We start from the raw sequence: 12,844 nt of genomic DNA, 5'->3' as shown, positions 1-12,844 counted from the left end.
CGAAGCGTTATACCTCGTGGCAATTTTAGATTTACTGTAATTTTCAAATTTTCACATTGCCGGTCGGTGAAATAAAGGCCCACCGCTCCGTGGTGCAAAAAAGGTTGGGGACCACTGGAGTAAACGACATTTCTGTTTCCAGTGGCTGTGTAAAGGATGAATAGTAATGAGTTAATGAATCCAGTTGTGGCTAAACAATAACATATGACGATGTTAAAAAAAAACAGGTTTGATTTTGTACTGTATTTCCCCACCTCAGTTCTGATGAGTTCTGATGAGGGAGGGGCGGTCACGCCAGCGAGTGAGAGCCGGGCCAGTGTTTATTCTTGAGTGTCCTTTTATCCTGGAAGCCTCCCTTATTTTCTTTTTTTTTCTTCTTTCTTTTTTTTGTCTCCTCGGACAAAACATTTTGTCTTTTTTGTTTATCTGCCACCTTTGCAGAATTCACACGAAAGCGTTCGCATCGACTTCTGTCTTTATAACAAATGAGGGAAGGGGAAAGGGACGTATGCCGTAAAGCAGTCAGCACATTTGTCATGTGTGTGGCAGGGTTCCTGCCACCCTCCTCAAAGTTAGTGCCGGTGAAAGCGATTCAGACCCCCTCAAGATATAAAAGAGGTGTCATTCAACTAGTTGTCAGTTGAAATATCATCACAAATGTTATTAAAATATTTTATAAATTTTGAAAAGTTACCTAGTGTTGCTTTGAGTGTCATCCGGCAAATTTTGTCACTAACTCCATTTATGTCTAGCTTGGGTCTTTTACATCCATTCAAAAGATAATTTGCCGGATGAAACTAACTGACATCTGTCATAAGCATTCATTAATGCTCATGACAGTGTCATGTCATAATTATGACGGTCTTATGACAGTCTTATGACACCGCTGTCAAATAAAGTGTTATCAGTTAATATCTTTTGGTGTAAATATCCCATAATACAGTGAGGACAGCTGTGGTTTGTAGTCCGTTGCAGCTTATCTATGAGCAAACGCCGTTTCTGTGTCAAATTTGGTGAGTGGCGGCTTATAGTCAGATGCACCTTATAGTCCGAAAATGACGGTATATATAAATGGAACTTTCTTCGGATGAGTCGACAAGTGAGAAGAGTGACAGCATTGCACTCCCTTGAAGAGTGCGCTGTGTGACGTAGCCCTGTGCCTTGTTCCAGGGCAAAACTGAGTGGCATGCCTGAAATGTTGAACTGTACAACTTTATCGTCAAAATTATACTTAAATTCTCCAAAGTTATATTTGATTTTTTTCCTCCCAATCAATCTTTTCAATTAGTATATACAGTAGATGTGTATGTTTCGAGAAACTTGATTGTATGTATAAGGTGCTGGGTGCAATACCTAACCTCAGGAAAAGATATCCTCCAAACCCATTTTAGTAAAATGGTATATATATATTTTCACTATTTTGCATTGTTGGTCTACTGCATAACCTGTTTTTTGACCATAATATGAGTAAAGATCAAAAACGCCTATGACCACACCTGCCGTTTCTGTTAAATTATCAAAAACTATTGAGTCTTATTTTTTTTTCCTGTTGAATGTTTATCCTAACAAGTGGAATAAATATTATTAAGCTTCAAAACGGTTCGTTGAACATGTTTGGTTGTCAATAGGACATCAATATTACAAATTTTGAGTCCAAGATTTTGATTATAATTGGTGTGAAGAAAACATGGACATTGACGAAAAAATCGACCCAACCAGGCAATTGTGAGCAATTTCTCCTTTGAAATATAAAGGCAACATCAAAGGCATGTAATTTTGGACAAAATAGGTCTTGACCTTAAAGGGTTAAAGAAGAAAAAGTTTATTCACCTCACACTCAAATGCATTCCTTAGTTGTAAATCATTTAAAACACAAACATAATTTTACCATTAAAAACACTGGCTTTTTTTATCGTTGAGGTGTCAATAAAGCAAGAAAGATTTGTCTCTGTAATGCTTAAAGTCTGGTGTAAGTAGAGAGTCCACTCTTATGGGAGGTTTGGTGCTCACATTGTCACAGAACAGTATATTCTGTTGCTCTAAGAGCTAGCTGCCTTATATGGCTCTCAAACTCCATTTATAAATACATATTTCACCTTTATATGTTCTGTCTTTAGGTGATGTTAGGAGACAGTTTGATGTGTGCATTTATCAATGGTAATGACTAGAATTTGCATTACAGTTTGTTGAAAAAAAGTGAATCTGGCCAACACTTTTTCATCTGATTTTAATCTTGTGGGTTTATTTGATTGCACCAAAATTAAACTCATGTCTACTCATATGTTTAATTTTTTACTTAGTTTGAAACTTCTTGTTGCTATATTGTTTTCAAAAGCACATTACAGAAGGTCCCTGAATGCTGTAGATTCTATTTGCCATCACAAACAAGGTAGCCCCTGTCCTGTGGGTCACCTGGGAGCCTTGGCCAATGGTCTTTCTGAGAAGAATGGAACACATCAATGTTTGGGGGGAGGATAACTGTTATGTCCTCTGGTCTTGTGTTGACTACTTTTTGGGTTTAATTTCTTTCTAAGATTGTACATTGTTCATCCGTCCACAGGATGTCGCTATTCTAACTCAGAATCTTAAGTTTTTCTTTGGTATTGCTGTTTGCGCTCGGCTTCCCCTAGTGGCGATTTGCTGTAAGCAGCAGGCAGAAAGAACTTTTTATTTCAGTTGGAAAAGAGGCCTTGAGGTGTTAAGACGTTACACACCTCCTCTGCACCATACATCGTTGGGAACCCTTGACAAAACAAAATCTTTTTACCACACACACACACACGCACACACGTTGACACAAAGAAATAAATGAGAGGAAGGAGTTCGGGCCTCCAAGTTTCTTTGTCGGTTTAGCTCGCTGCCAAAGTCGAGTAGCCATACGCTCGGCTGAGGGCAGAAGAGTAAAAAGATTTTCAACACATCAAGCACCCAAGATGTCTCAGCAAGAAGTTTCACCACCTATCAGCCAAGTGGTCACCAGGTCGGAGGCCAGTCATTCTCATTCTTCACGCCGGTCCAGAACGAGTCAAGCTGCTGCACAAGCACGAGCAGACGCCGAAGCTGCCTACGCCAGAGCACGGTACGCCAAACGCCAAATCGACATGGAGGTCGAGAAGGCACGCATCGAGGCAACACTACACGCTCTGAAGACGGAAGGTGAAGCAGAAGCAGCGCTCGCCGCAGCTAAAGTTTGGGAGGCGACTTTCGAAGAAGAGGAGCGCGCCAAAGTCGACCTCAGCGAGCAAGGGGTATTTTCCAAGACACCCCCCTCCATCAGGCGTGCACAAGAGTATGTGCATGCTCACTTTGACGACCAGCGTGTGCAAGCAGATGGCACACAAACGCCAAACACTGAGCACCTGGTTAGGCACAATGACTCTCAACAACCAGAAAATAGCCCAAAATCAGCTGGTGCTTTTCCACATGTGCGTCACATCGACATCGCTGACGAAGAGCATCTCCAATCTCATCGTGCGAGAACGGACATCTCACACCAGCCTACACCTTCAGCAACCCCACAAAGTGAACTGTCCAATTTAGCAGCCTATCTAGCACGGCGTGATCTGCTGACATCGGGGTTCAAGGTTTTCGACAACCGGCCAGAGTCCTACCTGTCCTGGAAGTCCATGTTCTGCAACGCGACGGAAGGCCTCAATCTCAAGCCCAGCGAAGAGCTCGACCTTCTCACCAAGTGGCTCGGCGGGGAGTCTCTTCAACACGCTCAGAGGATCAGGGCGGTCCACGTGAGTAATCCACAGGCAGGTCTCCAACGTCTGTGGCAGCGGCTAGACAAGACTTATGGCTCTCCAGAGGTAATTGAATCCTCACTCTTCCAACGGTTGCAGACTTTTCCAAGAATCTCCAACAAAGACACTCACTTACTGCAGGAGCTTGCTGATCTTCTGTTAGAGCTATCGTATGCCAAAAGTGAAAGTTATTTGCCGGGTCTTAGCTTTCTCGACACACCAAGGGGCATAAACCCGATAGTTGAAAAACTCCCATATGGACTCCAGGAGTCATGGGTTACACAAGGTACCAAATACAAAAGGGAAAACGGTGCAGTCTATCCACCTTTTTCGTATTTTGTGCGGTTCGTAAATGACTACGCTGAAATGAGAACAGACCCTAGCTTTATGTTACAGTGTTCAAACGTAATAAATCCAAGGGTTGATAAGACATCAGTAAGACGAGACAAATACAGAGTTCCATTGGCGGTGAATAAAATAGAGATCAGTCCGGCTAAATTGACAGCACTCGATCCAGACAAACAATGTCCTATCCACCAAAAACCACATTCACTCGTCAAATGCAGGGGGTTTAGAATGAAAACACTAGACGAAAGAAAGAACATTCTCAAAGAGCACGCCATTTGTTTTAAATGTTGTGCGTCCACAAATCACAGGGCTCGAGACTGTAAAGCTATTATCCAATGCTCAGAATGTGATAGCGATGCTCATGTGTCTGCCATGCATGTCGGTCCACCTCCATGGACACCTCAAGACTTTAATCCCCCAACCCAGAGTCACGGCGGGGAGTCTGAGGGCCCAAATCCTGTGAACACACCCAGTTGCACAGAAGTATGTGGACAAGGCGTAAAAGGAAAATCATGCTCAAAGATCTGTTTAGTTAATGTATATCGCCAAACTTCTCCAGAAAAGAAAAAGAGGGTATATGCCATGTTGGATGATCAGAGCAATTCATCCTTAGCCAGATCTGCGTTTTTTGACATGTTTAATGTGCAAGGTACCATATTCCCATACACCATGAGAACATGTGCAGGTTTATCAGAGACACAAGGTCGTAAAGCTGATGGCTTTGTTGTAGAAGATGTAGATGGTAAGGTCTCCATGATGCTGCCTACAATAACAGAATGTGATCAGATTCCAGATAATAGAGACGAAATTCCCAGCCCTGAGGTAGCAGCAGCTCACCCTCATTTGCGATCAATCGCTTCACAGATTCCTCCTCTCGACCCATCGGCAGACATTCTTCTGCTCCTGGGAAGGGACATCATTCAGGCTCATAAAGTTCGTGGTCAGGTAAATGGGCCAAACAATGCACCTCATGCCCAGCGTCTCGATTTAGGATGGGTTGTCATAGGTGATGTCTGTCTCTCTGGAGCTCATAAACCCACATTGAACTCATTTAAGACGAACGTTCTAAACAGTGGACGTCCCACGTTCCTCAGTCCTTGCGAAAACACAATCGTTATCAAAGAGAAATACACCAAAAACGATCCACTAAACACACAAGCGGAACTAGGACAACATATTTTCCAACAAACAACAAATGACGACAAAGTTGCACTTTCGGCAGAAGATGCGTTGTTCCTAGACATTATGCACAACAACTTTGCTAAAGATGAGGCGAATAACTGGGTAGCTCCACTTCCATTCCGCTCACCTAGGCGGCGCCTACCTGACAATCGGGAGCAGGCCTACAATCGTTTAATGTCGCTCCGCAAAACGCTGAGAAGAAAACCTGAAATGAGAGCGCATTACGCTGAGTTTATGGAGAAAATATTCAGCAAGGGCCATGCCGAACCAGCGCCCGCACTGGCGCCAGATCAAGAGTGCTGGTATCTCCCTAGTTTTGGCGTTTACCACCCGCAAAAGCCAGAAAAAATTAGGGTAGTCTTTGATTCGAGTGCTCAACTTGACAATGTTTCTCTCAATGACGTGCTCCTCAAGGGACCAGATCTTAACAACACTCTCGTAGGAGTTCTGATGCGGTTTAGGTCCGACCCATACGCCGTTATGGCAGATGTGGAGCATATGTTTCACAACTTTATAGTACGAGAAGACCACCGTAACTACCTTCGTTTCTTGTGGTTCCAAAATCATGACCTTGATGGAAAAGTGCAAGAATTTAGGATGACTGTCCATGTGTTTGGTAATTGTCCTTCCCCATCAGTCGCCATCTTTGGACTGAAAAGAACAGCCATAGAAGGAGAAATGGAATTTGGCAGTGACGCAAAAGAATTCATTGAACGGCACTTCTATGTAGATGATGGGCTAAAATCATTCTCTTCCATAGAGCAGGCCATTGATGTTCTTAGTAGGGCACAGAAGATGCTGGCTCAGTGTAACATACGCCTGCACAAAATCTCATCCAATTGTCCTCTCATAACAGGAGCCTTTCCAACCGAAGATCGTGCTGTAGGCATGCAAGGTCTTGACATTGGGCAGACTACCCCACCAATGCAGCGCAGTTTGGGCTTAGGATGGGAGCTGTTGACTGACCAATTCAAGTTCCAAGTAAGAGTAAATGAAAGGCCGTTCACAAAAAGGGGAGTTCTGTCAGTTATCAACAGTGTGTTCGACCCACTTGGTTTTGCTATTCCAGTAATCGTAGGGGGTAGAACCATACTCAGAGACATTTCCACAAATGTTTCAGAGTGGGACACTGAACTGCCAAAAGACAAATTAGAACAGTGGCAAAAGTGGAAAAGTTCCCTCGGACACCTACAACATCTTGAAATTCCCAGAATGTACACTTCAATACCGCTGTCTGCAGCCCAAAGAATAGAGATTGACGTTTTTTGTGATGCTTCCACAAAAGCCGTAGGTGCGGTAGCATACCTCAAACTCACAAATGAGGACGGACACAGCGAAGTGGGATTCCTCCTCGGCAAAGCACGTTTAGCTCCTAAACCAGACATCACCATACCCCGACTTGAACTCTGTGCAGCAGTCCTGGCCGTGGAAGTAGCAGAGTTGGTTCTAGAGGAGCTGGATGTCACAGTCGATCAGGTGAATCTTTACACAGACTCAAAGGTAGTGCTTGGGTACATCTCAAACACCAAGAGACGCTTTCACGTTTATGTGCACAACAGAGTCGAACGCATCAGGCGCTTTGCACAAACTCACCAGTGGCATTACGTGCCCACACACTTAAATCCGGCAGACCATGCCACACGAGCGTTGCCCGCTGAGCAGCTCTCCAGCTCCACCTGGCTCAGAGGCCCAGCTTTCCTCTCCAGGTTGGACCAAAGTCAAGTTCGAAGTCAAACCTTCGATCTCATAGACCCAGAGACTGACTGTGAGTTGCGTCCTGAGGTAACAACTTGCACTACCACCCTATCAAAAGGCCAGTTTAATAGTGCCAGATTTGAAAGGTTTTCAAGTTGGAAGGTGCTGCAAAAGGCTATTGCCAAACTCCAACATATAGCTCAATCATTCAAGAACAACTCTGAGGTTTCCTGTCGTGGCTGGCACAACTGCAACAAACATTTAACTGAAAAGTCACTGCAACTAGCCAAGACCACGATCATTCGCACCGTTCAAAGAGAGGTCTTCGCAGAAGATATTGGATGCATTGAAAAAGGCACAGCTCTAAAAAACTCAAGTCCACTCAGCAAACTGAATCCATTTGTTGACACGCAAGGGCTCCTTAAAGTTGGAGGCCGACTAAAGAAAGCACAGTTGTCTGCAGAAGAAACCAATCCCATACTAATCCCTGGAAAGCACCATCTTGCTCAGCTCATAATAAGACACTTTCACGAAAAATTATGTCACCAGGGAAGGCATTTCACGGAGGGAGCAGTCAGAGCAGGGGGCTTTTGGATTGTGGGAGGAAAAAGAGCAGTAAGCAGTGTGATTTTCAAGTGCATCACATGCCGCAAATTAAGGGGCAGGCAACCTGAACAGATCATGGCTGAGCTACCTGAAGACAGGCTGTCCACGGACCCTCCTTTCACAAATGTAGGCCTTGATGTGTTCGGTCCCTGGTCCGTTACAGTGAGAAAAACGCGTGGTGCTAATGCAGATGCTAAAAGATGGGCAGTCATATTCACCTGCATGAGTACACGTGCAATTCATATTGAAGTGATTGAGTCAATGGACACATCGTCATTCATTAATGCACTGCGTCGTTTCTTTGCCATCCGAGGTGGTGCCAAACTCTTGAGATCTGATTGTGGGACAAATTTTGTGAGTGCCTGCAAAGAGCTCCAAATAGACAAACTAGGCTGTCACAATGACAAAATAGGCACATTCTTGAAAGACAGTGCGTGCAAATGGCAGTTTAATCCTCCACATGCATCCCATATGGCTGGTTCCTGGGAACGCATGATCGGCGTCACCCGAAAAATCCTCAATGCAATGCTCCTTGAACATCCATATGGGAAGCTCACACATGAAGTACTCGTGACATTGTTAGCTGAAGTCACCGCAATTGTAAATGCACGCCCGCTAACGGCTGTTTCTACAGATCCCGAAAACCCAGTCATTCTTACTCCTGCGATGCTACTCACGCAAAAGGTTGGCACACCACCGATTCCACCAGGGCAGTTTCAGACCAGTGACCTATTCAAAGCCCAATGGAAGCGCGTGTAGTACTTAGCTAATGTTTTCTGGAGTCGTTGGCAGAAAGAATACATCGCAGGCTTGCAGGTTCGTCGCAAGTGGAAAATAAAAAAGCCGAACCTTCAAATGGGCGACGTTGTTTTAATGAGGGAGTCTCTGGAACATAGGAATAATTGGCCACTCGGACTGATCACAAAATCTTTCCCAAGTGAGGACGGTAATGTCAGAAAAGTTGAGGTTAAGATTTGCCGAAACGGCGAGAATAGGTTTTACATTCGCCCAATTCGTGAAGTTGTGCTTTTGATGTCTAAGGATAGCATGTAAAACGAGTTATTGTTGTGTATCGTTCATTAGTTAAGAGCTGACATCTTGCAGATGTCAGGCGGGGAGTGTTATGTCCTCTGGTCTTGTGTTGACTACTTTTTGGGTTTAATTTCTTTCTAAGATTGTACATTGTTCATCCGTCCACAGGATGTCGCTATTCTAACTCAGAATCTTAAGTTTTTCTTTGGTATTGCTGTTTGCGCTCGGCTTCCCCTAGTGGCGATTTGCTGTAAGCAGCAGGCAGAAAGAACTTTTTATTTCAGTTGGAAAAGAGGCCTTGAGGTGTTAAGACGTTACACACCTCCTCTGCACCATACATCGTTGGGAACCCTTGACAAAACAAAATCTTTTTACCACACACACACACACGCACACACGTTGACACAAAGAAATAAATGAGAGGAAGGAGTTCGGGCCTCCAAGTTTCTTTGTCGGTTTAGCTCGCTGCCAAAGTCGAGTAGCCATACGCTCGGCTGAGGGCAGAAGAATAACACTGCTGGCTTTATTTACCTCTGTCGCCGGCTGTTGAAAAATGTCTCATGGCCCCTCTGCCAGATATGGGGAGGTGTTATCAACCCTGCCTAGCTCACTCCACTGTAACTAGCCCCCAGGCACAGTATTATCTGTTTACGATAAGGATATTAATAACACTGTAGTTTAGTTATGTGCTTGGGGTGCCCCGTGGGGTGTTGGCATAAGGAGGGCTTTAATCATTCTGTCAGGGGCTCTCTCCAAGCAGGACAGGATACGGTGGATTGCAAGGAAGGAAGTAGTCAAATTGGGAAATCAGTATTGCTATCTTCACCAGTTAAACCAATACAGGTCCATTCTCGAGGTTACAGACATCAATGGCTTCACCATCATACTTCATTTGGTCTGTATCAAGGATGGAGCATCGATTTTACACCACTTGACTCGAAACTGGTTGGCTGTCAGTCACAGGGAACATACAGTAGAGTGACCGACAACCATTCACACTCACTTTCACACTGCCATGAAGTTTGAACTGAACCCACTCTGCCTCCAAAGTCAGGCCTACATACCACTGCACAATATGGGACTCCATTATAGTGATGCTAATACTGCTTACCTTTCTATCTGACACCTACTCCTGTGTCGTCTTCTTCCAGTGTCTGTATGGCTGCTACGTCCACTCGTCCATCATCCCCACCTTCCACCGTCGGTGCTACTGGCTGCTCCAGGTAAGAGCTCCTTTGAACCAGAATGTGTCACTCGAGTCCCTTTCACATACACCTGAACACCATTTCAATCCCGGGATTGAAACGGGCAGCCCTTATATGTGAAAGCAACTTCCCGGGTCGACTAACACGGCGATGATGCGGACATTTACCGAGTCTCAGTAAAATGTACGGGACTTTCCCGGGAAGCGGTGTGCGTGAAAGCAGGCGTTAAATTCATGGCTCACAGCTTGATGGTTGATGACGTAAATATAATGGCGGGCCGATCGTTACTTTCTCTTTCTTCACAGTAAAGCCTGAGTTATGCTTCTGCGTTGCGGTGACGGCATAGCGACTACGGCGTCAATGAGCATTTGATAGTTCTGCGGCAAGGGAATGTGTTGCTCTGTAATGCACCGCCAAACCACTAGAAGGATGTGGCGTTGTGTTTGTACGGTTTTGGGGGACTCTTGTTGACTTCCTCTAGTTTTCTTCTGGTTACACAATGGAGATGGAACGCCGGAATGTGGATCCCATCAACATTTGTTGATCTTACTGTGAAGTCCGTAACTATGCATGGTCGCTTTAAGAGGCGATCAGATTGCGGAGCGGTGACGTAGCGGGAAGCGAGTAGAGAGGGAAAACGCGCAAGAGAGCGAAAGTTAGCGGACGCATTTATGGCAGTCTGCTGTTATTTTGTCACTTGTTTATTTTATTGTTGCCAAGTGGGGAAAGCCATCATCAACTCCACTCATTCTTCCCCCATCCAGGGCTATTACAATACAAATGTTGAGGCGCAGGCGACGTAGAAGACGGTTTCGGAGGTGGTCATTAGCGCAAGAATGTATGTAAATAGCGGTGATTTCGCGCTGAACTGGAAACAACAGTCTGAGCGGACCAATCACAGTCCACTTGCATCACGTCTCTACGCGTTGACGTGACGCGAAATCAGAAAATTGTGGAGATGCACGTCAGGCTACGGTGAAGAGTCGTAAATCGGGTCTGCCTCGGCGGCGTAGGCCTGCCGCAGAAGCATAACTCAGCCTAAAGACGGAAAGCGGTAAACAAACATCGCGATCATCAACATCGCAAGCTGGAAATAGCTAAATTAACGGAAAACATAACGAAATTAAATTGCTACTACATCGTAGAGCCGAGGAACATCCTAAATCCATCCTAAATCTTTGGAAAAGTGTGTTTTTTTTTTTTATGTTGCCGATGTTAGGGTCCGTAACTGCGGAAACAAGGTTGTACCTCATATCGGAAAACAACGTAGGTATGCATTCAAGGGTTTATTAAATACAAACAAAATTACACGCGATCGCGGAAAAGGGGGAATAACAAAATGGATCTGTGACAGTAGGTCGACAGGGATCCATAATACTAACCTAAGCGGTAGGCAGAGCCGATAAGACAACAAAACAAATGCACTCAAAATACCAGCACAAGGTAGGGGATGTCAAAATAAGGGCGCCAGACAAACAAGCTGGCAAATGCACGAAATTCTAGAATACAAGGTGTCGAAGTTAATATCCTTCTCTTGAATCGCTTGGGCTTAAATACAGTCTTGATGAGCTTGAATTGGCTGCAGGCACGACGCCGGGAACGCTCCCACAACCAGATTAGTAACAAAACAAGATCTGACCAACAGAACATGAGAGCGGATACTGACGAAAAATGACATAATGTTCAGGTTATAAAATCGCGCCAGCAGCACCCTCCTGCACAGAGAGCGCCGAGTGGGCAACATGGGACAAATCTGTAAAGGTGTCCAACCCGCGTCATTCCCGGGATCTCTCTCCATGTGCGAATAAATCCCGCGTCCCCTTACATGGGAATTTACCGGGATATGTGTGTGAAAGGGGCTTAGGTGTCAGAGGCCGTATAACCTCAGCATTTTACTTTGTCATCTGGCAGTACTGTGTCAGCTTATGGACTTCACTCACCACTGTTTGTTCATTTATTTTCCAAGTCATTCTCATCTCTGATGCTATTGCACAAACATTCCATCCAGTATGAGAGGAATCTTGGTCTGCTAAAAGCACTGCCATCACCCTTGTCTAACTGCATCTGTAAACTATGATGGAAGAGGTTTCCTGCACCACAGAGTTTGCTTACAGAGGGTCATTAAGTGTGCAAGCTTAGTTGTCCTTCCCATCACTCTTGTTACCGTACTAACCGCCTGCTAGCTTCACCAGTGCAGTTTTATAACATACTTTTTGTAAAGTTTTTGTTTTTCTTTTTTTTTTTTTTTTGGACAATTGTTGACATTACTGTTGTCATGATAAGAAACATGAAAGATGCTGTACCTACCCCTAATTTTTCACACTGCCCTTCAATTGATTTACAACCTTCTTCTCTAGCAACATTTTGTGCTCCCCCATTTACCTCCAATAAATGTTTTGATTGTTTTGTGGGTGCCTAATGCACAAAGCTACCAAACATGCCTCTCTCTCAATCTACATGCAGATTTCAGAAGTTGCATTCAGAAGCATTGTGTCAGACTGTCAGACTGTCGCTTTTCCACCCTCTTCCTCTCTCTGCCTTAACTCTGCCTCTGTGACTCCCTGTGTACTATTAGCTGTGTCCATATGTGATTTGCAGACGGTAGTCTGTCAACAGGCGGGCAGCAAGGAGACTGGTGTTCCCAAAGCGGCGAATTGGAAAGGTCACCAGTGAGTGAAAAATGCAAATATTCAAGCATCCAGCAACAACCGTCGCAGAGAGGCATGGATGAAAATATATTCCATTACCCAGCACAGTCAGGGAGGGAACACAGAGGACAGAGGGGAATGCGGGTGAATAGAGGGAGATGGGCATAACTTTTAAAAAGTTTTAAAATAACTGTGATGGCCACCGAGATGTAAAGCAATAAAAACAGACAGTGAAGCAGTGAGTGAATGAGGATGGATCCATGTTTAACATGCATGGCAGTATTTTTAGAGGAGGACACAAACAGTGAAGTTAGAGAAAGGTGTTTCAGGGAGAGAGCTTATGGTTGCGTGCCTCTTTATCCACTCTTTATTGAGTGAGCCA

At 44.6% G+C, this 12,844-nt stretch overlaps 1 protein-coding gene across 6 annotated transcripts in view; it reads left to right on the top strand.

Annotated features, from left to right (window-relative positions):
• Positions 1-12,844, top strand: part of camta1a (calmodulin binding transcription activator 1a) — a 568,653-nt gene that overhangs the window by 452,891 nt on the left and 102,918 nt on the right. For all 6 annotated transcript variants that reach the window (XM_057830217.1, XM_057830223.1, XM_057830218.1 and 3 more), the window contains one exon: positions 9,761-9,832. In XM_057830217.1, the coding sequence (XP_057686200.1) occupies positions 9,761-9,832 (72 nt within the window). The remainder of the gene's footprint in view (positions 1-9,760; positions 9,833-12,844) is intronic.

The sequence above is a fragment of the Corythoichthys intestinalis genome, chromosome 2 (genome assembly GCF_030265065.1).
Source record: "Corythoichthys intestinalis isolate RoL2023-P3 chromosome 2, ASM3026506v1, whole genome shotgun sequence".
Classification (NCBI taxonomy): domain Eukaryota; kingdom Metazoa; phylum Chordata; class Actinopteri; order Syngnathiformes; family Syngnathidae; genus Corythoichthys; species Corythoichthys intestinalis.
This window is presented reverse-complemented; position numbering and strand designations above follow the sequence as displayed.